The following is a 23,016-nucleotide window of genomic DNA, read 5'->3' on the forward strand; positions in this document are numbered from 1 at the left end:
ATATAGTTAAGTCTGTACATATTTTTGAAAAGGGAAATCCGTACTGAAAAAGTTTTAAAATATTTCTAAAAAATGAGAATACGAACTCAGAGTGTCATTTCACCTCACTCACTCTTTCACCTCACCTTGATTTCTGTATTCCTGAAGGTGCGGGGGACTAAACTGGATGGGAGCAGGGCTTGAAGTGAGGCCTAATCCCTGAAGATCACATGCACACACTATCTTCTGAAGATGACATTTGGCAATGAAATACACTTGGTTGTTGATACATAACATGTCAGTGTTTCAATTTGGCAATAACATTCAGCCTTATAACCAAAACATAGCACCTGAAACCAAGTTCCTCCCATCCCTGGCAGAACACAGAGCACACGTTCCTGGGAGATTGGATCCAAATGGGGCTTTGCTAGAAAGGTGGTTCTAGGCCCCACACAACTAACAAGCCAATAAGAAAGGCTGCTTCACTTTTATAACTAGTGTTATCCTGGCCCTCTTGTTTACCATTTGGCATAGCATATGACACACAAAAAGAGTTTCTTTGCTCAGGAACTTAAAGATCAGTTAGGCAGATAGGCGACTAAATGTAAGACATTCTGTTGGTAGAGCAAGCAGCTGAAGCTCAAGACACAACTTCTAGGGCTTATAGATGTATTTGTAAATTCAAAAACCAATTTTGTAAGGGCCAGTCATTGAAAAGATTTACAAAAGGAAAGCAAGATACTTGAGAGTTAGAAACGAGACCGAAGGGAGGCCCACTAAAATGATTAGTATAATAGTAAATGTTGGCTATATCTCAATAAAGCTAGAAAAAGAAATAAAATTGGTGCTGCTTGCATGACTCAGCATATATATCGAAAGTCAAAGAACTGTACACCTTAAATGGGGGAAACGTATGGCATATGAATTGTGTTTCAACAAAGCTGTTTTAAAAACCATCTCCAAGAGACCATGCTCTTATGTTTCATGGAAGTGGAGGAAGAAGGCACCACCCAGTTCTCTGGTTCCTTCCAAGAGGGGTGGAGACGGACAGCAGGGTTTTGGAGATGACAGACCTACTTGATATGGATTGGGGAGCAGGGGGTAACCAACAAAACCTTTTGGGGTCTCCTATTTTTTATGTGCAATCCAGGAGTAATAAAAATAATACTGATTACCTCACGGTGTTATACGGATTACAAGGAATTTATGCATATCAGTGTTTATAGTAGGTAGTCCTTAGCAGTACCAAGAGTTTCATTACATGTTTCTGTGTTTTTTAAATATAAGCCTATTTCAAATGTCAAATGTATACACATACATGTGCACAAGCTCACACTACATACACACTAATATACAAATATATGTATTTTATATTTTTTATATATAAAGGCATATATAATTTTTAAAAGACACATGGATGCCCATTTAAATGTATATAAGCATGGGGGCGCCTGGGTGGCTCAGTTGGTTAAGTGTCCAACTTCAGCTCAGGTCACAATCTTGTGGTTCGTGGATTTGAGCCCCACATCAGGCTCAGAGCTCAGAGCTCAGAGCCTGGAGCCTGTGTCAGATTCTGTGTTTCCCTCTCTGTCTCTGTCCCTCCTCCACTTGCACTCTGTCTCTTTCTCTCTCAAAAATAAACATTAAAAAAATTTAAAAACCGTAAATGTATGTAAGCGTATATATAAAAAGGCATATATATAGGTATGTATACATATGTATATATATATATATATATATATATATATATATATATATATATGAAAGACACATACACATCTGTCTCCAGTTCTTAAGGTTTCAACAACTCAACACAAGCAAAAAAGACATAAGAACTTAGGAAACACTCAACATCGGGCGGGGGTGGGGGGGAAGCTCATTTAAAAAATATAAACAAAGCAAAATTAATACAGTGCATACACATAATGTGGCCCAACAGCAAAGCCTTTCCGGGACAGTACAGTGAGAAGTGTGGCAGCAGGCAAGACAGAGAGGGCTATTTTAAGGGGGTGAGCCTGAAAAACTTGTCACCTCCCTTGCGGTTGATTTAAGAAAACCTCTGGAATAGAAAATGGCGCTCGGTGCTCCAGAAGGCATTAGGGAGTGTTCGACTCAGAGCTGAAGCAAAGGGCCTCTGCCCTGCAGTGAGCAGCAGGGACTGTCCTCACCTTCCTCTGCTCACTTGTTCTCAGGCCTTGTGTTTCCAGCTTGTTGAACATGATCTATTATCTTCTTAACAACTCTGCAAGGCAGGCATTCTTATTTTTCCAAAGATTTTTCTGATACAGCTCAGGATATTACTCCATTTGTCCTTCTAAGTCCAAAACTGGGACTCTTCCCCCTACACTCCATATTTGTTAAAGTTCTTTACAGCCAGTACTAAATATTCATAAAAACAATTTTTCTCAGATGCCAATTTTCCCTAGTTAAGGATATCAAAAGAAGGCTTTTAAAAAGTCAAGGATAGTTTATGTTTCTGAGGCTGTAATAGAAGATTCCAAACTGGTATTTTCTGGTAAATTCTGGATTTGCCTCACAAATTTTCCTAGTAACAAAAGCCATGTTGCAAACATGATAATGTCACTGTAGCCTCATTCAGAATATTACTCACTCTTTCTGTTGCTTTGCTACTTCAGCACTTGGGAAAGTTTGAATTTCCCAGTAGTGTGACCATGATACTATTTTTGTATCTTCGGCATCCACTTATTTTCAATTTAGTGAGAACAGTCTATGGTTGAGCTGAATTTTGAAAGCATGCTGAAAAAAGGCTGGATTGTATTATTTAAATATTTAAGAATGAAAAATTTGATGCATAAAGAAAATGTGTACTCAAGAAGAAAGCAAAAATAAAATACATAATTTCTTCTGAAATTCAATGCCTGGATTGATACTCAAGTTTCACTTCATCTGAATACCAATATCATTTTAATCCCTCAAAGCACACACTTGTGAATAACATAATGTTAACATTTTTGGTTGCAGAAAAGATTATAAAACTATTTGATAATCACTAGTTACAAACTGACTTCACAACTGATTGCAGATTCACATGAAATTCAGTAATAATACCCAAAATATAAAGTCATCAAAGACATTTGGATTCAGGAAATAGGGGAGGGGGGAGTTCAAACTATAGCTCTAATCTCCCAGATGTAACATGATTAGGTTAGGCACACTAGCAGGGTGTCACTTGCCTTAGGCATAAAACATTTCAAAGCAACAAAAAAATATAAATAAAAACACAGACCAAAGAGAAATGTACTAATTTTTATCACCCTTTCATCAGTTTTCTATAAAAAGCTCTCTTTCAGGGGTCCCTACGTGGCTCAGTCACTTAAGTGTCCGACTCTTGGTTTCAGCTCAGGTCAAGATCTCATGGTTCGTGAGCTCAAGTCCCACATTGGGATTCTCTCTCCCTCCCTCTCTCTCTGCTTCTCCCCAGTGCACGCACTCTCCCTGTGTCTCTCAAAATAAATAAACCTTTTTTTTTTTTTTTCAAAAAAGTTCTTTTTCAAAGGAGGAAAATACCAATCAAGAGGGTAGGGTGGGAGAGGGAGAAATCTGTCCTTTGGCTGGTGGTAGCTGGAAGCCCCAGGGTCCACCTTCCCTTCAGCAAGCTTTTTATGATCAGAGGCACCTGAGTGGCTCCCCCTTCCTGAACCCTGACAGCACCCTTCCTTCACTGTCAAACTTCTTTCAGGTATGGTGTGAATCAGCCTGTCCCATTTCTTCCCTACCCCTTTCTTCCCTAACTTTTTACGTCTCATGTTCATCCTCTCTCTCCAAGTTTCCAATGACCTTGTTCTTGCCAAATTTGAGGACTAATCTCCCACTGATGCTCAGTCCTTCCATTTGAAATCTTTTTTCCCTTCCTTGGCTTCAGAAACTTTAACTGTGCTTTAATTATCCACTCCTAATGATCCTTCTCATTCCACATGGCACAGTGTTTTAAACACATGGGTTTCGGAGCCAGACTGCCTTGAGTTGGAATCTTTCTTCCAGCTGCCACATTCTACCAATGAAGGTTAAGACAGGTAACAAAACTTAGTCCTATTTTTCCATCTGTAAAATAAGAATGATGGCAGTTCCCAGCTCGTCTGGTAGTTACAACAAGGCAATACGTGTAAATCACTTAGTTCAGTGCCATAAAGGCAAGCCCTTAATGACATTAGCTATGTGTATTCTATAATCACGGGTACACAACCTGTGTCATAGAACCTGTTTTACAGTGTCAAGATTTCATGTTTATATAGGTAATATCTGAACCACTGGTTTAAATGTGCTATAGAAACTTTAAATCCCTAAGGCTGCAAACTGCATGTATCCCATCTATTAAACCTTTTAGCTTTTTCTATTTAAGTCAAATGAAACCACGAGTTCCACAGTTATCTTAAAATCATCTACCTCCTTTGGTGACAGAGTAAATCTCATTAATTCCTGATTTATGAGGCGGTATGCATAGTGGTTAAAGGCAAGGACTGGAGCCTGGCTGCTTGTGCTCAATTACTGGCTCTGTCACCACTATGTGACCTAGGGCAAGTAACTTCTATTCGTTTTGCCTTGACTGCCTTGTCTGTAAAAAAGGAGGAATATTAGTACCTATATCATAATCCTTACCTCACATAATACTTAATAGGTATTATATTAGCATTTATTAAATTAAATAAAATTTGCAATGCGGTCTTTTTATTGATTATAAAAAAAGAAGTAAGATTTCAAAGCTTTCATAAAGCAAAACAGGGTGTTTTTATTAGTTCTTATTTCTTCCTCTGGATTCTCATTACCCCTACCATTGTCCCAGCTCACAACCCATCACAACCGGATAATGGCAAAAGCTGCCCTACCCAGCTTCTCTAAACCGATCTCCCTAATTCCACCTTCTCATCTACTTTAATTCACTTTTGATTTAATCCCTAATTGCCAGATTAATCCTTAAAAACACCGCTTTCATACTGTACCTTTTTGGACTAACTCCACAGGTGGCTCCCCGTGGTTCTCAGGCAATATGAAACTACCTCGCCTGTAGTCAGTGTATCTATCTCTTCTTGCGCAGGGGCGCACGGGCAGGCCTCGATTGAGTGGAACGCCCAGGTCCGTTATAACCTCCATGCCTTTATTCTTTCTCCTTCCCATTCCTAGAATGTGCGCATTCTAAGTCTTCACATCTCATACATCCTTCAACAACTAAGTTGGCTATGTTGCTACATGAAGACATTCAAGCTGAGGCCCCCCTGTTGATAGTTTATGGAATACTATACAGTACACTAGAGAAGAAGAGACCTACGTACACACTTGGTTCTTAGGTTGCTATTGGTATGAGGTATGAGGTTGCTATTTTAGACTGTCATTTACATACTTCATGTGTGCATGTCTTGCTTGGAATTTCCCATGGCATAATCTCAATCTCAAAACTGTGCATGTGGTAGATGAGTTCCAAGTGGTTGACTTTATAGATGAATGATGATCTTCACCTGGGATAAGGAGAGTTTACTCAAATTTTTTGTTTTAATTTCACTAGTGGACAATGGAATGGGCATTCAGTCATGAATGTGCTAAGCCTTTGGCCATATTGAGGATCACACCTGAATTAAGACTCAAATATATAATAAATTCAACTTAAATATATATTCATATCTGGGTGCGGAATGCTCTTTATTCATGGTCACCATTTAATCTCTACATGAAGACAAGGCACAATTGAATACAAAATTTTTTGGACAAAAAATAAAAATAGAAACCTTACATACTTAATACCATTTAAGTGGGGGCACACTCAAGGTCTTCAGAGGGAAGAAAGAATAGGGGAGGGACTGGCTACACTTTCTTTCTAGTGGTTTATTTTATGTCCAAAAACAACACTGAGAAGTTCTGCCAAGTATGAAATGCTATGAGAAAGACCAAAATAAAAACATAGTCTGTACTCTGAGTCGGACATTAGTTCTCTTGTCTAAGTACCTTTCCTTTGGGTACTTAGGGATGGAGTAGGGGAGGATAAAACAAGAAAAAAGCAGCAGTAGTCTTTCCTTCCAGAAGGAAAGACAAGCATTTGTAAGTAGTTTCAAAGGCAATGACACTATGAATGAAAGTAAAAATTTAATTAATGGTATTTCTTAAATAATTTTTCACAGTAAGGAAGACAGGCTGACAGTGTGGGTTTGGTAATAACAATAATAACAGCAACAGCAGCAGTGGCAGCAACAGCAACAACCAGAAATGCACTTGGGTCATAATATGGTCAATCTAATCTCCTAACAAGCCCGATCTAGAAGCCCACCCCAGGCTTACTGGTTCAGTATCTGAATTTTAATAAGATGCCCACAATGAAGCTTAAGAAACACATTTCTGATCTACTTACATATGCACTGGCATATAATCACAAATGTTCTACTGGATAACGACCCTTTGTGTTTCTCAAGTTCCCAATCCTCAAAGCGAGACCCAATTTTGATCCTTGTACTTCAATTCTTACTTTTTTTTGTTTCTTTTTGTTTGTTTGTTAACAAAGCAGAAATAATATAGGATATTCTGGTAAGTAATTAACCCAAAATTCCAACTAAACAAAAATCTGTTCTGATTAGTTTACACTTTATAATTTGTCTCATTCTGCTTTAATTGATATAAATATACTTTTTAGATATGCATTTTCAGACTCTGCACACACAATGGCTTTCCTGAGCTGGCAGTCTCAACAAAACAGGGAAGCTGTAAGGGGAGAAACCGGGCCCTGTAGTAGCCAGAAGAAACCTGTATTGGAGAGTTTACACATGGCTTCTGGCTTCCTTCACATTGTAGTCAACGATTCTTAGAGTCCCAAAGATGCTAGATATTCAAACCAAAAGGACATTTCAGCATTAAAGCAGAACCTGTTGGCAGGAATATTTGGGCAGCATTCTACCCGGGAAACAAAATGACATGGCAAAATGACACCCCAAATGTTGCAGAATTAGAAAACTGGACAAACACTGATAGCCCATCTTCAGCTAAATGCCAGAGAACAAGCTTCAGAATTTTAAGGCAATTCCCTTGTCCTTTACTGAGGAGAATGTCTAAGTAGTTACAACTCCTGCACATCCAATGGCCACCAAAAACTTAATTTAAGTATTTAAAATTCTCAGATATTTAGTGTCTTCTGAATTCAGATAATATATAGACTGGCCAACAAATTTAATCATTTTTACATACATTTTTTTTCTAGACAAATTTACTCTTCAGTTTAAAAATATGTGCTTAACCCATGTAAATAAACAACAACAACAAAAAAAAAAACAGAGGGAAAAAACCCAAGTATTTCCCTTTGTTAAGTTTACCAACCAGAGAGTAAATGCAGTTCTATCTTATCATGTTTTCTATGAGAAAACTTCTGTTCTTTTTTTAGATTTGGAGAATTGCTTTTCCTGACAGAACCCCCAGAACTGAGAACCCTGAACTGCAAACTTGTCCTTTGTCCTAGTTGTTTACCAGCCTTATCAGGGCACACATGGGTTGGCAATGTGATTCTAAGATAAAAATTCCAAAGATATAATTAGATGTTTTTCCGAGAAATATCACCCAATACCATAAAAATTTGTTTGCTGTTCTTCACATTATACTTGAAGTGAATGGTCTCACAATTTCTTGCCATTTAGTAATCTTCTTTTAGGTAACCGAGACATTTTAACTTGGCACTGAAGAAAAATACATATTATTTTTTAAATAAACAATACTGAAAAAAGAGATCTTATCTCAAAACTTCTACCTGCAACATTTCAATGAACAGATATTTCTATATAAATAACGGACTTATTAAAACTTCCACAGCAAAAATATAAACAGGAAAACAATCTTTTGCCCCTGAATTTAACTATAAGTGATAAATGACACAAAGATATATTCTAAGCTAGTGATGCAGAACCTTGCTTATGGTATCTACACTTTTATTTAGTATAATTCTGAACAAAAGAAATAAAAAGACAATGGTAAGAAGCCACAAACGTACATTTACTATTACAGAAGAATACTCTCTAGCCCAATCATGGAAGCACTGTAAAAACATCTCTCAAGTTTTCTGCTGAACTCCATTTTTGCTAGGGATTGAAACCATTAAAAAAAAAAAAAAAAAAAATCAAAAAAAAAATCAAAAAAAAAATCAAAAAACTTCTACTGCCACCTGCTGGTAGTTTATAGTCAATGATTCTCAAAGATGCTAGAATGGCAAACCAGATTAATTTATAGATATAAATAATATAAATATATATTTTTACATATGTTTCTAGCACAGAAGTAGAGCCAGACGAGCACATTTTGATTGCTAACTTGCTCACTGACTGACCTACAATGACAAAAGGAAGTCAAAGATGATCACATTTCCATTCTTCCCTTTCCCACAAAGGCCATTCAATCTCATTCTAGGTAAGCAATAAAGATGTGAGACTGAATGCTTTTGGCTGACCTGTATTTGAGTATTTGCAACTCAAACACTTGAGGCCAGCAAGGAAAGTTTCATTCTCTTAGCCAAAGAATGACTGGCCAAAAGTGTATTTTTGAAGACTTCTCAAGAGGAAACTCACACTCTAGGGATGTCAACATAATGTTGATGGAGGATTCCAAATGAGAGATCTGAGGTTGGAAATGGAATACCCCCATTGGCAAGATTCTGTAACTGGAGACATCAATACGATTTTAAAATTCAGAAAGAGCGGGCCCAAGTTCCTGCAGTCAGCTTCATTTCTTTTCTTTTTTTTTTTTTTGGAGAGTCTGAGAATTTAAAAAAGCCTTTGCTAAAAGATTTTCAGGGAAACAACTATTCTCTTTAATTTAGAGGGTATTTATGGGGCGCCTGGGTGGCTCAGTCGGTTAAGCATCCGACTTCAGCTCAGGTCATGATCTCACAGTTTCTGAGTTCGAGCCCGGTGTCAGGCTCTGTGCTGCCCACTCAGAGCCTGAAGCCTGCTTCGAATTGTGTGTCTCCCTCTCTCTCTGCCCCTCCCCTGCTCATGCTCTGTCTCTCTATCTCTCTCAAAAAATAAGTAAACATTAAAACAAATTTAAACGGTATTTAAAAAAATCAAAGTAGATAGGTAAACCATTTTGAGGCAACAGTACTTTATCAATAATACACCAATTCTTCCTACAAACTATGGAAATTTTTTTTTTTAGATATTTTATGTCACAAGCTACATATTACAGAATATTTCATGGCACAATGCTTCATCTATTCTAAAAATAAACCAAAAAACATGGATTTGACTAACCTTCTTCTCTAAAATTAATGTTAAGTACAATGTGAATCAGAAGGCAGTGTCCCAACATATAAATCCTGGGTCCTTCTTTCACATCCCCAGACATGAGCAAATTTGTCTGCTAGGACACTGAAGAGTTGTCTGTAATTCTACAGTGCTATAATTAAGACTTGTACAAATTCTGCTGCCAAAAAATCACCAGAGTGGGTGGTGAATGCAGCCAAGTAAACTCTAATTATGGAAGGCGGGTTTTCTAAGATCTTACATACAAGAAGCAAAGGCAAGATCAGACAGCTAAGATAGGTTACCAAGGCAATATAAATAGCCTTGTCAAATTCAATGTAAGCCCCCCTTTGGTAACAGCTGTTACCTCCCAAAGCTCATAGGTACTTTAAAAACGCAATCTGGAATCCTCTGCTCGAATCCAGCACTTAACTGTTCCCCCAAAATAAAGTTATGAAATTTACACATGCCATTTTCACTCCTAGGACCAAAAAAAAAAAAAAAAAAAAGACAATAGGAGTCCAATATCTCAGATAATTTTCCATCTTAAATTTCAGCTCCTCTACTAGTATTATTTTAAAAACTTCTGTTAGAGTTCAATAAAATGCCTTAAGCACTCTGAAACACAGCATGCAAATCCTAAGTGTACAGCACAATAAATTTACATAACTTGTTCAAGTTATGTATGCATATAACCAGCAGCACCCAATCAAGAAACAGTATTATTTTGCGCTCCAGAAGGGCCCCAACTACCTAGAAAAGGGGAAGTTTTACTTTATAAAATAAATACAAAGTTCTCTCAATAATAATACTGTATAATGTCTTCCTACTGTCTGGATCTGTAATTACAGCCTTCAAGTAGATATGATTATGCCTTTCCCCCTTTGCGTATACAAACATCTATGCCCACCTTTCCCTTAACAAACTGCACGAACTTCTCATTCAAGTCTGACCACAAATATCACCTCCTATATGAAGACTTCCTGGACCTTCACAGAAAAATAAATTAAATCATCATCTACAGTCACACAGTACTTTGCAAATAGTCCATGTTTGCACTTATCTATACATCTACTGTTCTAGACTGTGAGTACTTCATGGACAGGAAAGGCATCTAATTTCATCTTTTGATCTGTTTTCTGTGTTTTAAACTGTGCTTTAAACTTCATGCTATTGGATGACGACATGTTTTTCATGTTCTATCTTCTGCAAGAGAAAACCTGAGTAGTTTTTTCAGAAAAGAACGTTCTACCAAACTGTGTTCTATAATATTAAACCACACAAAATACAGTTGACTCTTGAACAACCTGGGTTTCAACTGTGTGGGTTCACTTACAATGTGGATTTTTTTCAATAAATACAGTATATAGTGTTGGAAATGCATTTTCCTTATGATTTTTTAAATAATATTTTCTTTTCTCTAGCTTGCTTCACTTTAGCGTAAGAATGCAGCATTTAATACATACAACATACAAAACACAGGTTAATCAACTGTTTATGTTACCTGTAAGGCTTCCAGTCAACAGTACACTATCAGTAGTTAAGTTTTGGGGGAGACAAGAGTTCTATGCAGATTTGTGACTGCACAGGGAGTCAGTGCCCTGTACCCTATGTTCAAGGGTCAACAGATAAAATATTAGCAGATATTTTAAAATACATATCATCTTAATGCCCTCCATGTAAAAGAATTTGTAACAAAGCATATTTTATTCAAACAGATTAAGGAAAATATGCTAATGTTAATACATGCACACATCAGTAATATATTTATCACATATAAATTGAGAGTATAATGCTTTGTGATAAGAAGCAGCTATTTTCTTGTAAGGGAGGATATTAAGGTACCTCTGTATAAAACAGTTCACAAAATACACTTTAGGTCCTAATACTGTCATTTCCTCTTACCACACTCTTCCACCCTCCCCTGCAGTACAACTAAACAAGCTTACTTCAGCTACAATGAGATTACACTTTGCTCATATGTTCAATTCAAGGATCACAGAAGAAGAAACATGAACCTCTTGTGAAAGGTAGAAATCCCCGGGCCCTCTTACCTGTGTACCTAAGCTGGCTGCCATCATGTGAGCCAGAAGCTTAGCTGCAAACATGGAGTGCCTGGCACAGAAGATATGGGAAAGGACAGCCAGGCCAAGACCTGCAAGAACAAAAACGTTCACAGGTGGGTTTACAATCCATGAGCAAACAGTAGCGAAGCAAAGTTCTTTGGAACAGGTAAGCATATAAGGCCTGTAGTCTCCCCATGCCGCACAGCATGGAAACGATCATATTTTAATTTTAATCTACTCCATTTTACATGACATATACAATCTTAGCAATTAGGGCCAAAGGACAACGTTAATTTTCAACAGCTACATGTTCACTCCCCTACCAAAAAGATAGCACAAATTAAGCAGATTAATAACTTCATTATGCTTCTGTTTTTCTATGTTTCCACTAGACAAGTTTTACTGTATAAGAAAAGAATCAAATTCCAATCTAATTTTCCAAGAACAGGTGGCTTGGCTAAATAGAGATATTTAGGGAGGTGAATTGGAGTTTTCAGGCAGAAAATTGTGAATAGTACTAACAAAACTCGGGCTTAGTAATTACTCCCTTTTTATCTACTAGGAATAGTTATGTAATTACAACAGTGGTAATTATGAATTTTAAGAGTAACCTTATGCTACTGGGTGCCAAAACCAAAGAACAAAATGTATTCTTTCCTCCTGAGATGACGTTTAACCTAAGCATCTATATTTCTAAGCGGGGTAAAGAAAACTGTTCTTATTTTCTTTAAATGTACTTGAATTCATCTCTTTACACTACTTCAAGGGGATGATTAGAAACTTGGCACTAAAAAAAATACAAAGACACTCAGCATTAACCAACAAATCTTTTATCTTGCAATTTGTATCTATAAATTTCTTTTAGTGCCATGTTTTAAATGCAGAGTATATACATATTTTTTAAATATTTCCTGTTCTAGAATTTAAATGTGCTTCAAATAGTAACCCATTTGGTTTTTCACTTAGGCCTTTTCATCCTTCACACCTTTGCTAGAGTTATTTTGTGTGAGAACCATCAAAACGTGACAATTGGCATGTACGTGCTGCTTTGCCATATCATTTGCATGTAGTTTTAACACAGTTTGAACCTCATTTATTAATGCCTCCTTTACAAACAGGAGACGCTGCATTTATTTAAATTTGCTTTCCATTATCTTCTATGAAGTTATGGAACAAACTTTATTTTTTTAAATTTATTTTTAATTTACACATATATTTAAAGAATTTTTTTTAATGTTTATTTTTGAGAAAGAGAGACAGAGACAGAGCACGAGAGGGAGAGGGTAGAGAGAAAGGGAGACACAGAATCCAAAGCAGGCTCCAGGCTCTGAGCTGTCAGCACAGAGCCCGATGCGGGGCTCAAACCCACATACCATGATATCATGACCTGAGCTCAAGTCAGACACTTAACTGACTGAGCCACCCAGGTGCCCCATACATATATATATTTTTTTATTTTTTATTTTTTTATACATATATTTTAAATGTTTGTTTATTTTTGAGGAGAGAGAGACAGAGTGCAAGTGGAGGAGGGGCAGAGAGAGAGGGAGACACAGAATTCGAAGCAGGCTCCAGGCTCTGAGCTGCCACCACAGAGCCCAAGGTGGGACTCGAACCCACGAACTGTGAGATCATGACCTCAGCTGAAGTCAGATGCTTAACCGACTGAGCCACCCGGGCACCCCTGGAGCAAACTTTTAAAATATACCACATGTTGGCCTAAGTGGATTGGGCCTCTGCAAAGTACCCACAGGGGGCTGATGACTAACTAGTAGTATTCCTTACAGCAATGCCTCTCCTAACTCCTTTTGGTAAAGTTTAGATTTTAATAAGTTAGACAAAGTTCCACACAGGAAGTGAGTCTTTGCATTAGACAAAGCTTTTGGCCTAGAAATTTGGCCAAGAAATCTGACATAATCCATTTTTCGGAAGGCTGCTCTAGGGTGTTCTGGGGCAGGTGTGCAGGTCTCAGGTTGCCTCCAAGATCCACCCACACAGGGACACAGAGTATCCAGAAACTGCAGTGTCATGCCTGACTTTGCATCTTTACTTAGTCTGTAAACTACTGAAGCTAATGCTCTGAACTCACCAACGTTCACCAGGAATTTCTTATGGTGATCAAAGCTAGTTTAAACTCAAGGTTTGGTGTGTGTGTGTAATAAACTGATTTAAAAGCAAGGCCTTGCAAATTTTTTTCAATATAAGCCACATGATCACAAATATGTGCTTTACTGTACGTTTATTGTGGTAGATGCCAACAATGTGAGGCAAGGGGATTAGTGTTGGATAAAGGAGAAATAAACATGAATCAACTGGTTTTTTTCTAGATCACAAGAAGAGCTTATTCACAGCCTTTTCCCTTAACTTGGTAATTCTCCATTATATTCACTTTTCATGAGATAAATTTAGTACCGTTAAACTTGACCAGCTCAAGAATATTTAATTAAGTATATGAGCTGCAATTAACATGCTAGCATGACACCTGGTGGTAGTCCAGGATTCAAAGCCAGTGGTAAAAAAATGGGCTAGATTTTATTAGCCTAGAACTATAATGCATGATAGTTGTCTGGATGCATTTTTTATTTAGGGAAGAAGAATGGTGCTAAAAAACCTCAAGCAGCCTGCTCCCCAGCCTTGACAGGCCTTGGGAAAGATGGTTAATATCTTACATTTAAAGAAATGTATGCTTCAGTTCTCAAGTTCCTGAAGCACTATATGCTAAGTACTTAACTTTTATTTTCTTATCTGATATCAAAAAGCTGCATTTAGCATACGTGATTTAAATTTACAAGTCAGTCGTTTCTTTTTTTAAGTTATAACAATGTTTGGTTTAAATTCAACAAGTAAATCACAGGGTATAAAGTGCTATAACTATAAATAGAATGTTTTTAAAAAAATAATAAAGTGTAACAATTCCAGTTATTACCTAAAGGTACGCTAAACAGCTTTTTAAAAAATTGACTCCTTGGCCATTATGCGGAAATAACAAGCAGCTAACTGGATAATTTTCCTTTACTTTTTTTCCTAGCACAATGTAGGTTATATAATCAATTGGAAAAGAGCTATTAATTAGTTCCCTAACACAAACGACTTTTCTATATTATTAGAAAGTGAAGGAAAAGATAAATTACCCTTAACAAAGTAACACTGATAATATTTGATTTAGAGAATAAAAACTCTAATGAACTAACTAGATTGTTTTTCTAACATCAAACTGGACCAAAGATTTTATTGAGCTACACAATATCGGAATGTTTATACTGTGTATAAACATACATAATGTTTGTATATGAATATGCATACCCAGTAAACATATCTATCATTTGACATCCCTTAAGAATAGGGTATACCTTGGGAATGCAAGCTGGTGCAGCCACTCTGGAAAACAGTATGGAGGTTCCTCAAAAAACTAAAAATAGAACTACCCTACGACCCAGCAATTGCACTACTAGGCATTTATCCAAGGGATACAGGTGTGCTGTTTTGAAGGGACACATGCACCCCCATGTTTATAGCAGAACTGTCAACAATAGCCAAAGTATGGAAAGAGCCCAAATGTCCATCGATAGATGAATGGATAAAGAAGATGTGGTATATACATATACATACATATATGTATATACACATACATACATACATACAATGGAGTATTACTCGGCAATCAAAAAAGAATGAAATCTTGCCATTTGCAACTGCGTGGATGGAACTGGAGGGTATTATGCTAAGTGAAATTACCCAGTCAGAGAAAGACAAAAATCATATGACTTCACTCATATGAGGACTAAGAGACAAAACAGATGAACATAAGGGAAGGGAAACAAAAATAATATGGAAATAGGGAGGGGGACAAAACAGAAGAGACTCTTAAATATGGAGAACAAACTGAGGGTTACTGGAGGGGTTGTGGGGGGGGAGGCTAAATGGGTGAGGGGCACTAAGGAATCTACTTCTGAAATCATTGTTGCACTGTATGTTAACTAATTTGGATATAAATTTAAAAAAATTAAAACTAAAAAAAAAGAATAGGATACACTTTCCAAGTTACTGATCTAAATATCAATGGTTTTTTTGCCATGAAATTTCTTTTAAGTGTTCATAACTTTTGTATCTACCTATGTATCTGTCTCTATCTTCTCTATGGATAAATCTCAACAAAACCACACGTTCACTATACATTATTAAATCAATTACTAGGTTGTTACCTTCATTTTTTTTCTATTTTCCCACCTAATGCTAGCTGTAACTGTTCCTTTTTTTAATTCTTGTGGCTTATCTCTAATGACTCCCACATTTCTCTCCTCTGAGCATGGTGCCTCTTGGTTACTGCTACTAATAAGCTAAAGGCAGGAAAACAAAATTGTCAAGCCTGAAAAGTTTTCTCTGTTGAACAAAAGTCAATATGAACCACTTTACAGAACACAAGTTCTATGCGTTTGGGGAAAGGATTTCTTACAGAGGGATGAGGGTCAGGAGACTAGCCTCCAGAAAATCAGAGTGTTAAACCTGAGAGGTTCAATAACCACATGTGTTTATCTACATTTTAATTAGTTAAAATTAAATAGAATGAAAAATTCAGTTCTTCACTTGTTCCAGTCATATTCTGAAGGCTCAATAACACATGTGACCAGTGGCTACTATATTGGACAGTGCAAAGCATTTTGATCATTGCAGCAAGATACACTGGAGAGTGCTGTGTTTAAATGTCCTGTCCTGAGTGAAAGGAAAAAAAGAATATGCTGTATTTCAGAAGAATTTTTATTAAAAATGGCTAAAATGAGAGAAGGTCTGGGACTTGAAAGTAGGATGTTGACTTACATAGTCACAAGAACACGTAATTGTTGGAGGATGTCACATCAACAACATATATTCATTTATTTACTAACTTAACCACTAACTATAAACTGCTACACATCAGTTGCTGTGTTGGGCAACGAAGACACAGTGTTGAAAAAGGTAGTTACTTGCTGCTCTCCCACCTTATCTCTACATTTCTACCTGTACCTCCTCCCAGACAGACTGGTTTATGAAAGGTCAGAGATCACAATTCTGTGCAAAGAGATGTGCAAGAAAACATTCTGGGTGGTTTTCAGGGAAGTTTTCATTGCTCTTAAAACAAGATCAAGTAAGTGCTTTTCCTTTGGCAAGCCTAGACACTTGTGCAATGCTGAGAGTTGCGGCTAGCTCAAGACCACGTAGGGCAAGACAGAAAACAAAATCTTTGAGGAGAGCAATACAGAAAAACAAGAAGGGGGTGGGCCTCTGATGACACCACTGACGTCCTGAATTAATCCACCCTGAACTCTATTTATTTATTTAAGAAATTCGAATTGTCTTCTGCTAACTTGCACCAAGTTCGTCTTAAATATGTCCTGTATGTCTAGAGAAATCCACTATTTTTATGCCATATCAGAATTAAAACTAAGCTTTCGGACTCACTATCTGCAACTTTCTCTTCAAATGGCTTTAAAAAGATTCTTACTTATTGTTTTCTATTCATGTTAGTAACTCCTCCATTTGATAGTTAAAATGAAGCTGTTTTGATATACCTTCCCCCATAATCATAAGGCTATTTTAGGACAGCGATTACAGTGAATATAAACTTGATATTTTTGGAAGAATGTGACACAAAATTTTTTTTTTAAATCTCTAACTTTGAAAAGTATTTTGAAATGAATGGGTGGCATATGGTAAAGGTATTTTTTTTCTGGAAAAACTATCAGAATTTCAGCTTGTAAAACATAAAAGGCATAACTAGAATAGTCTTTCAGTTTAATATACCTTGGACAAAAGAAAAAGCATGCTTCAAAGGACTTTGGATTGTACTGATTTATTTATCCTGTCTTATTATTTAGCAATTTATAGACAATTATTTTGTTCCTTAACTGAAAAATTGACATTGTGCTGACATGTATATACTTAGTAATCTGTACAGTAAATAAAACCATTACCCATGTAAAAGGGAAAGCTTTAGTTTGACTAATGTGCTAAATGATTTCTCCACTGTAAGAGAACAAAAAAAGAACAATAAATAAACGTGAAGTCTGTAACTCATCTTTAATCTCAGCTTAAAAGCCCTCCAAACACAGGAGACTTAAGAGCAAGGGCATCACGTAAGACCTAGTTCACATACTGATATTAAAACTGAAATGGATTATGGAATGTTACAGGTCTTGTTAAGATCCCAAGGCCACAGGAATTGTATTTAAAGTTAAAATCAGAATGATTCCAATCCAATAGTCTATCCTACTACATCAACAGACTTATAAGAAGCAGGAGAGGCTTCTTTGACATTATTCTCCAGATAGTACCATGTACTTCAAACCATGCTTTAGGTTCCTTAACGAGTACACTCTGAAAATTATGGTGTTATGGCATCATTATCTAACATTATTTTAAGTTGCATTTCTTCCAAGTCACCTTTCCAAGTGACTTTCATACTGTTACACCTAAGTGCACGTTTATGTTTTACTTGTCCTATCTTTTTGGCTTCAAAAGATAACCTTTGTTTAATTTCTTGGAATCTGTTAAACTCGTTTACAATTTTTAAAGCCGCAGGTATATATAAACCCTCATCTTTCATCTTCCAAAGCTGAAGATTACTAAACTTTTTGGCCTGTATGGCCATTTCACACACTTTGATCATTTAAGGTGTTCTGCTGGAGTGCAGTAAGCAGACATATAGAACTAAAACAGAAACACTGTGATCCATCCTGGCTTAAAGGATTTATTACTTCATATGTAATTGTATGTTGGCATGTTTCATGAAAAGAGCTGGTCAGACTGCTTCCAAATTTAGATGGATTTCTGATAGGGTCTGACATAAATTATAAAATGTGCATGTAAGATACACAAAATTCTCATCTCTAGTTCCTGGGGGCCATCAGAAGGATAGATGGAAATCTTCCTCCCATAAAGGTAGAAACAGATACAAACACAGGACTTTATGTCTCCTGCTCTACAGAACACGCTGTATACATTACAATATGCTGTGGACAGGAGTGCCTGCATGACTCTGTCGGGTCAGGCTTCCAAATCTTGATTTTGGATCAGGTCATGAGCTCACGATTCATGAGTTTAAACCCCACATGGGGCTCTGCGCTGACAGTGTAGAGCCTGCTTGGGATTCTATCTCTCTCCCTTCTCTCTCTGCCCCTCCCTTGCTTGTGTGTGCATGTGTGTGTACTCTCTCTCAAAATAAATAAATACATACATACATACATACATACATACATAAACAAACGAACATTAAAAACATATGTTGTGGACAGAGGGGGAAAGACCCGATAATTTCAAATATGACTCCAAGTCAAAAGTAATAAAATCAAACACTGATATTCAGGTATTGGTTCTCAAATACACGAGCAAATCTATGTACTCTTTTCTAGACTGAATTGGAAAAAATATCTATTAACAATTCTTCTAGGAAATATGTTATTGTCCTGCTAGTCTTCTACAGAATCACGATAATATTCTCTCTTTAGTTTTTAAAACTCTGTTTTGATGTTCAATACTTAGAGCAAGCAAGGGATTTTATGGGTCATAGCAGCACTTGAGTTTATGTCCCTAAGGAAATATATAAAATTACATCCAGATTTTACTGCAGCATTTTACCTTTTGGCTTTATTTTATGTCTATGAAATTTCAGTAAATATACTAGCAATAAAATCAAGTAGGATGTCTCCATCTGATTTGGGAACTATGTGGACCTAGAAGAATCTATCAAGCAAGAAATGTTATCCTTATGAAAGATGTTATTAAGAATAAGAAAGTAACTTTTGCTATTGAATATGTTAGACTTAAACTTAACATAAATTAAGGGAAATGTATATTCTTATAAAATGAAATTATAATGGAAAGATTTTTAAATCCTCAGGACAAAGAATATTAACTAATTACTCGTGTCTACCTCCACAAAAGTTTCGTAATAAAGATTATTGTTTCCATACCAAGTAAAAAAGACACAAACGTAGTAATAATCACATTTACAGACAAAACATTATTAAAGTAGGAGATCAGAAATTTCTGAGTTAGTATGTTTACCACCCTATTATATTACTACACTTTAAAGTCATATATTATGGGCAGAGAAACCTCGGTATATAGAGAAACTAACTAATTTGTCCCAGATCCCACACCTGGCCACTGGCAGAACCAGGATTTGAACCCAGGGAATCTGCCTCCTATACCTAGTTGTCTGTATAACACACTGTTTACAGAAGCAGCAGGGGGCTGTAAAAGATGACTCAGGGCATGGAATAAGCAAGGGTAGGGAAGAGAAATATAGTTAAAGGAATTCTCAGACTCCTGCCCATATAATCAATACAGCAAATGAGAAAAGTTCTATACTTATTAAAAATTAAGGTACAGGTAAATAGTTTGACAGACATTAATACCAGTGAGGTTCCTATTCCTGCCAGAAAAGGGTTCTACATGTAAAAGATGAAAGACTATTTTTTACAGAGTGATTGAGTATATTCACAGCTCATAGGTTGTATGCGTGTTTTTTTATTCTTAAGTTTATTTATTTATTTTGAGTAAGAGGGTGTGAGCATTAGCAGGGGACGGGCAGGAAGAGAGGAAGTGAGAGAATCCCAAGCAGGCTCCACACTGTCAGTGCAGAGCCCGATGCAGTGCTCAAGCCCAGGAACAGTGAGATCATGACCTGAGCCAAAATCGAGAATTGGACACTTAACCAACTAAGCCACCCAGGCATCCCTATGTTTGTTTTTTTAATGAAAATACAAAATGCTTATAATTTATGTCAGACCACATCGAACACTGTATATTATGTCTCATATAATCCTGACATTCTACTGCAGAACCAGCCCTCTACATCATAACACTAAGAACTATATCCTTCCCTACTATCTTTTTAAAAACAATTTTTTACTGTTTATTTATTTTTGAGAAAGACAGAGAGAGAGAGACAGAGTGTGAGTGGGGGAGGGCCAGAGAGAGAAGGAAACACAGAATTCGAAACAGGCTCCATGCTCTGAGCTGTCAGTGCAGAGCCCGATGTAGGGCTCGAATTCATGAACCATGAGATAATGACCTGAGCCGAAGTCAGATGCTTAAGCAACTGAGCTACCCAGGTGCCCCTATTCTTCCCTACTATCTAGCTTCTATCTCACACTGTCTTGTATATTCCTTATGAGTTGGAACTGTCTTGTTCTTTATAATATCTTATTACATTATTATATTGTATCTTGTATTATACCTTTGTTATTCATTATGTCAGTACCAAGTTGGCCTTCCATAAATACCCACTGTATGAATTAATGAATAAGACAATGGTAAAATTCATTTCCCCCTAGTACTAATGAATTACAGTATGTTTGCATCTTGCAAACATGGGAAAACAGACTTTCATTCTTATAAATATTCAAAATTATTGACTCTAAAATACCATAACTGACCTGAGATACATATAAATCCAGAAGAGAAAAAAGCTTCATTGTATGAAGATAAGTTGTCAGTCTCGGCGTAGACTGCATGCATGGACATGTATGAACAGGCACATTCCACGTAGTCTGAAGTGTCCTCAACCACTTTGCAAAACTGACTGTCAGACAACCAGCTAGGGAAAAAACACAACGGTCACTACTGCTCTTTTATCAACACTTAGGGTATTGAGATGGCTTTTAAAGTAAAATTAACTGACTGAACTTAAGTGTTCTTTACTCAATCATTTAGCATACCAATTTTCAAGAAAAAAACACTGGAGGGAATATCTTGTCTAAGACATGACACAACAGATCCCACAAGATACCCCAAGAAGCAGCCTAAATACTAACCAAACCTGCAGAAGCATTCCTGATATACCAAAGCAGCCAGTCCTCTCAAGAGAGCAGTGCCAGCACTTAATCTAAAGCAAACACACCCCAGTGCAGATGCACTGTTCCCTAGCATTCAAAAATACCAAAAGATGGACAGAGCCACTACATGTGTAGTCTTCACCCTTCTTCAAACAATTCCTTGTAATTTTTTTTTGTTTATTTATTTATTTTTGAGAGAGAGAGAGAGAGAGAGAGAGAGAGAGAGAGAGAGAGAGAGAGAGAGAAGCATGCATGCACGCTAAAGCAGGGGAGGGGCAGAGAGAGGGACAAAGAGAATCCCAAGAAGACTCCTCACTGCTAGCTTGGAGCCCAATGTGGGGCTCGAACTCAAGAACCGTGAGATCATGACATGAGCCAAAACCAAGAGTCAGCTGCTTAACCTAAGGAGGTACCCAGGTGCCCCAATTCCTTTGAACCACATAAATTACTTAAAAGATTTTCTATGTTTCTTTCTTCATTTTTGTTTAAATTTTGAAGCCAGTTATATTTCATAAATGTTCTCCAGCGTTCTTTCAAAAGTTTCCTTCTATAATATCTGCCTTTTAACACAAAAACTTTGTAATGATTACAGCAAATACAGGGTTAGATGCCAAGCCTTGTGATCATTCCTCAGTGACTCTAGGTTGAGCCTCCTCCCTTTGATAGTGCCTCTTGAATCCTTTACTTTTCTAAGGACATAAAACTTCTTAGCCCCAACAGCAGATTCAAGTTTGAAGCATTCATTATTAGTTATGTATCAAGGATGGCACAGTATCTATGTATTAAGTTTAAGATCTCTCACCAGGCATTCGAAATTTCAACTGAAAAGATTTTTACACAAAGAAAAAGACTAACCAGAATTTTGCTGTTTGGAGGACAGCTACCCAACACAGCTGTTAAATGTATTTAGAATTTTAGTCTGTGCAGGTGAAAGTCAGAAATAAATAGAGCCTAGTGACTAAGCCCTCTGGGCCAGCCATGCCTGACCCTACAGCACTGATGGAGCTTCAGGCATTAGAACTGCTCAGAAACTGGAGGCCCTAGGCCAAGGAGATTCTACAGAAGAATCATTCTCTTCTCATTCCTGTGCATGGTTTAATTCTAAAATGTACTCTAAGCCACATGTGGACTAGAATTATAAATTCCTGCTAATTCCTCTAAACACAGAGCATCAGATTCAGAACTATAAGCCAGATGGAAGAGGCAAAAAGAATCTCCTTTCCTGCCCAACAAATTAACCAATAAACAAAGGAAGGTTATGTGAATTGAGTAGAACTCACACTAGGTCCAATGAGAGCAGTTATAATAAAGAAGTAATGTGTTAAACACATCTTTAAATTGTTGGGCTCCACTTGCTACCTGCATAATGCCAATTTCCAATGCTGCTTTGTCATTTTATTGCAGGGATTTTTCTCCACTCTAAAGTCTCACCTGAGGCTACCCTGTATGTTCAGTACAAAAATTGGGCTCAACGGTGGTAGAATGGGGAAGGACTGAATTTTTATTTTAAAGAATTATTAAGTACCTTGCAGCAGCCTGATTCCAAAGGAGACACAGAGACGTGTGGGGAATAATCCTGGGCTCAGCAGCATAAATCCTATAGAGAACTTCATTGTTGTCAGTCAAGAGTTGTGAACTCTGACCTTTCACACTCAAAGATAGTACCTGTAATGACAAAAAAGACAGAAAAATGGTGTTTTAAAATCAAAGGAAAAATCAATTCTGAACTTTGATTCATTTTCCTAGTCACTTAAATCACTTGCTTACTGCCACTACTGAAATAATTAGCTTACTTAGGAATGCAGGGAATCTGACTAGTTTTTCATTGCAAACATTTTACCTCCACTTGAGTTACGGAGCCATCTTCTGCAGACAATGCTCACTTTAACTGTCTGGCTTCATCATGAGTGGGGAACAGAATATGATATAATATTA

At 36.9% G+C, this 23,016-nt stretch overlaps 1 protein-coding gene across 5 annotated transcripts in view; it reads right to left on the reverse strand.

Moving 5' to 3' along the window:
* ADGRV1 (adhesion G protein-coupled receptor V1) overlaps positions 1–23,016 on the reverse strand; it is a 563,532-nt gene that overhangs the window by 301,965 nt on the left and 238,551 nt on the right. For all 5 annotated transcript variants that reach the window (XM_058727155.1, XM_058727147.1, XM_058727130.1 and 2 more), the window contains 3 exons: positions 22,607–22,746; positions 20,683–20,843; positions 11,255–11,355 (listed from right to left, as the gene is read on the reverse strand). In XM_058727155.1, the coding sequence (XP_058583138.1) occupies positions 11,255–11,355; positions 20,683–20,843; positions 22,607–22,746 (402 nt within the window). The remainder of the gene's footprint in view (positions 1–11,254; positions 11,356–20,682; positions 20,844–22,606; positions 22,747–23,016) is intronic.

This window comes from Neofelis nebulosa, chromosome 1 (genome assembly GCF_028018385.1).
Source record: "Neofelis nebulosa isolate mNeoNeb1 chromosome 1, mNeoNeb1.pri, whole genome shotgun sequence".
In the NCBI taxonomy this organism is placed as follows: Eukaryota; Metazoa; Chordata; class Mammalia; order Carnivora; family Felidae; genus Neofelis; species Neofelis nebulosa.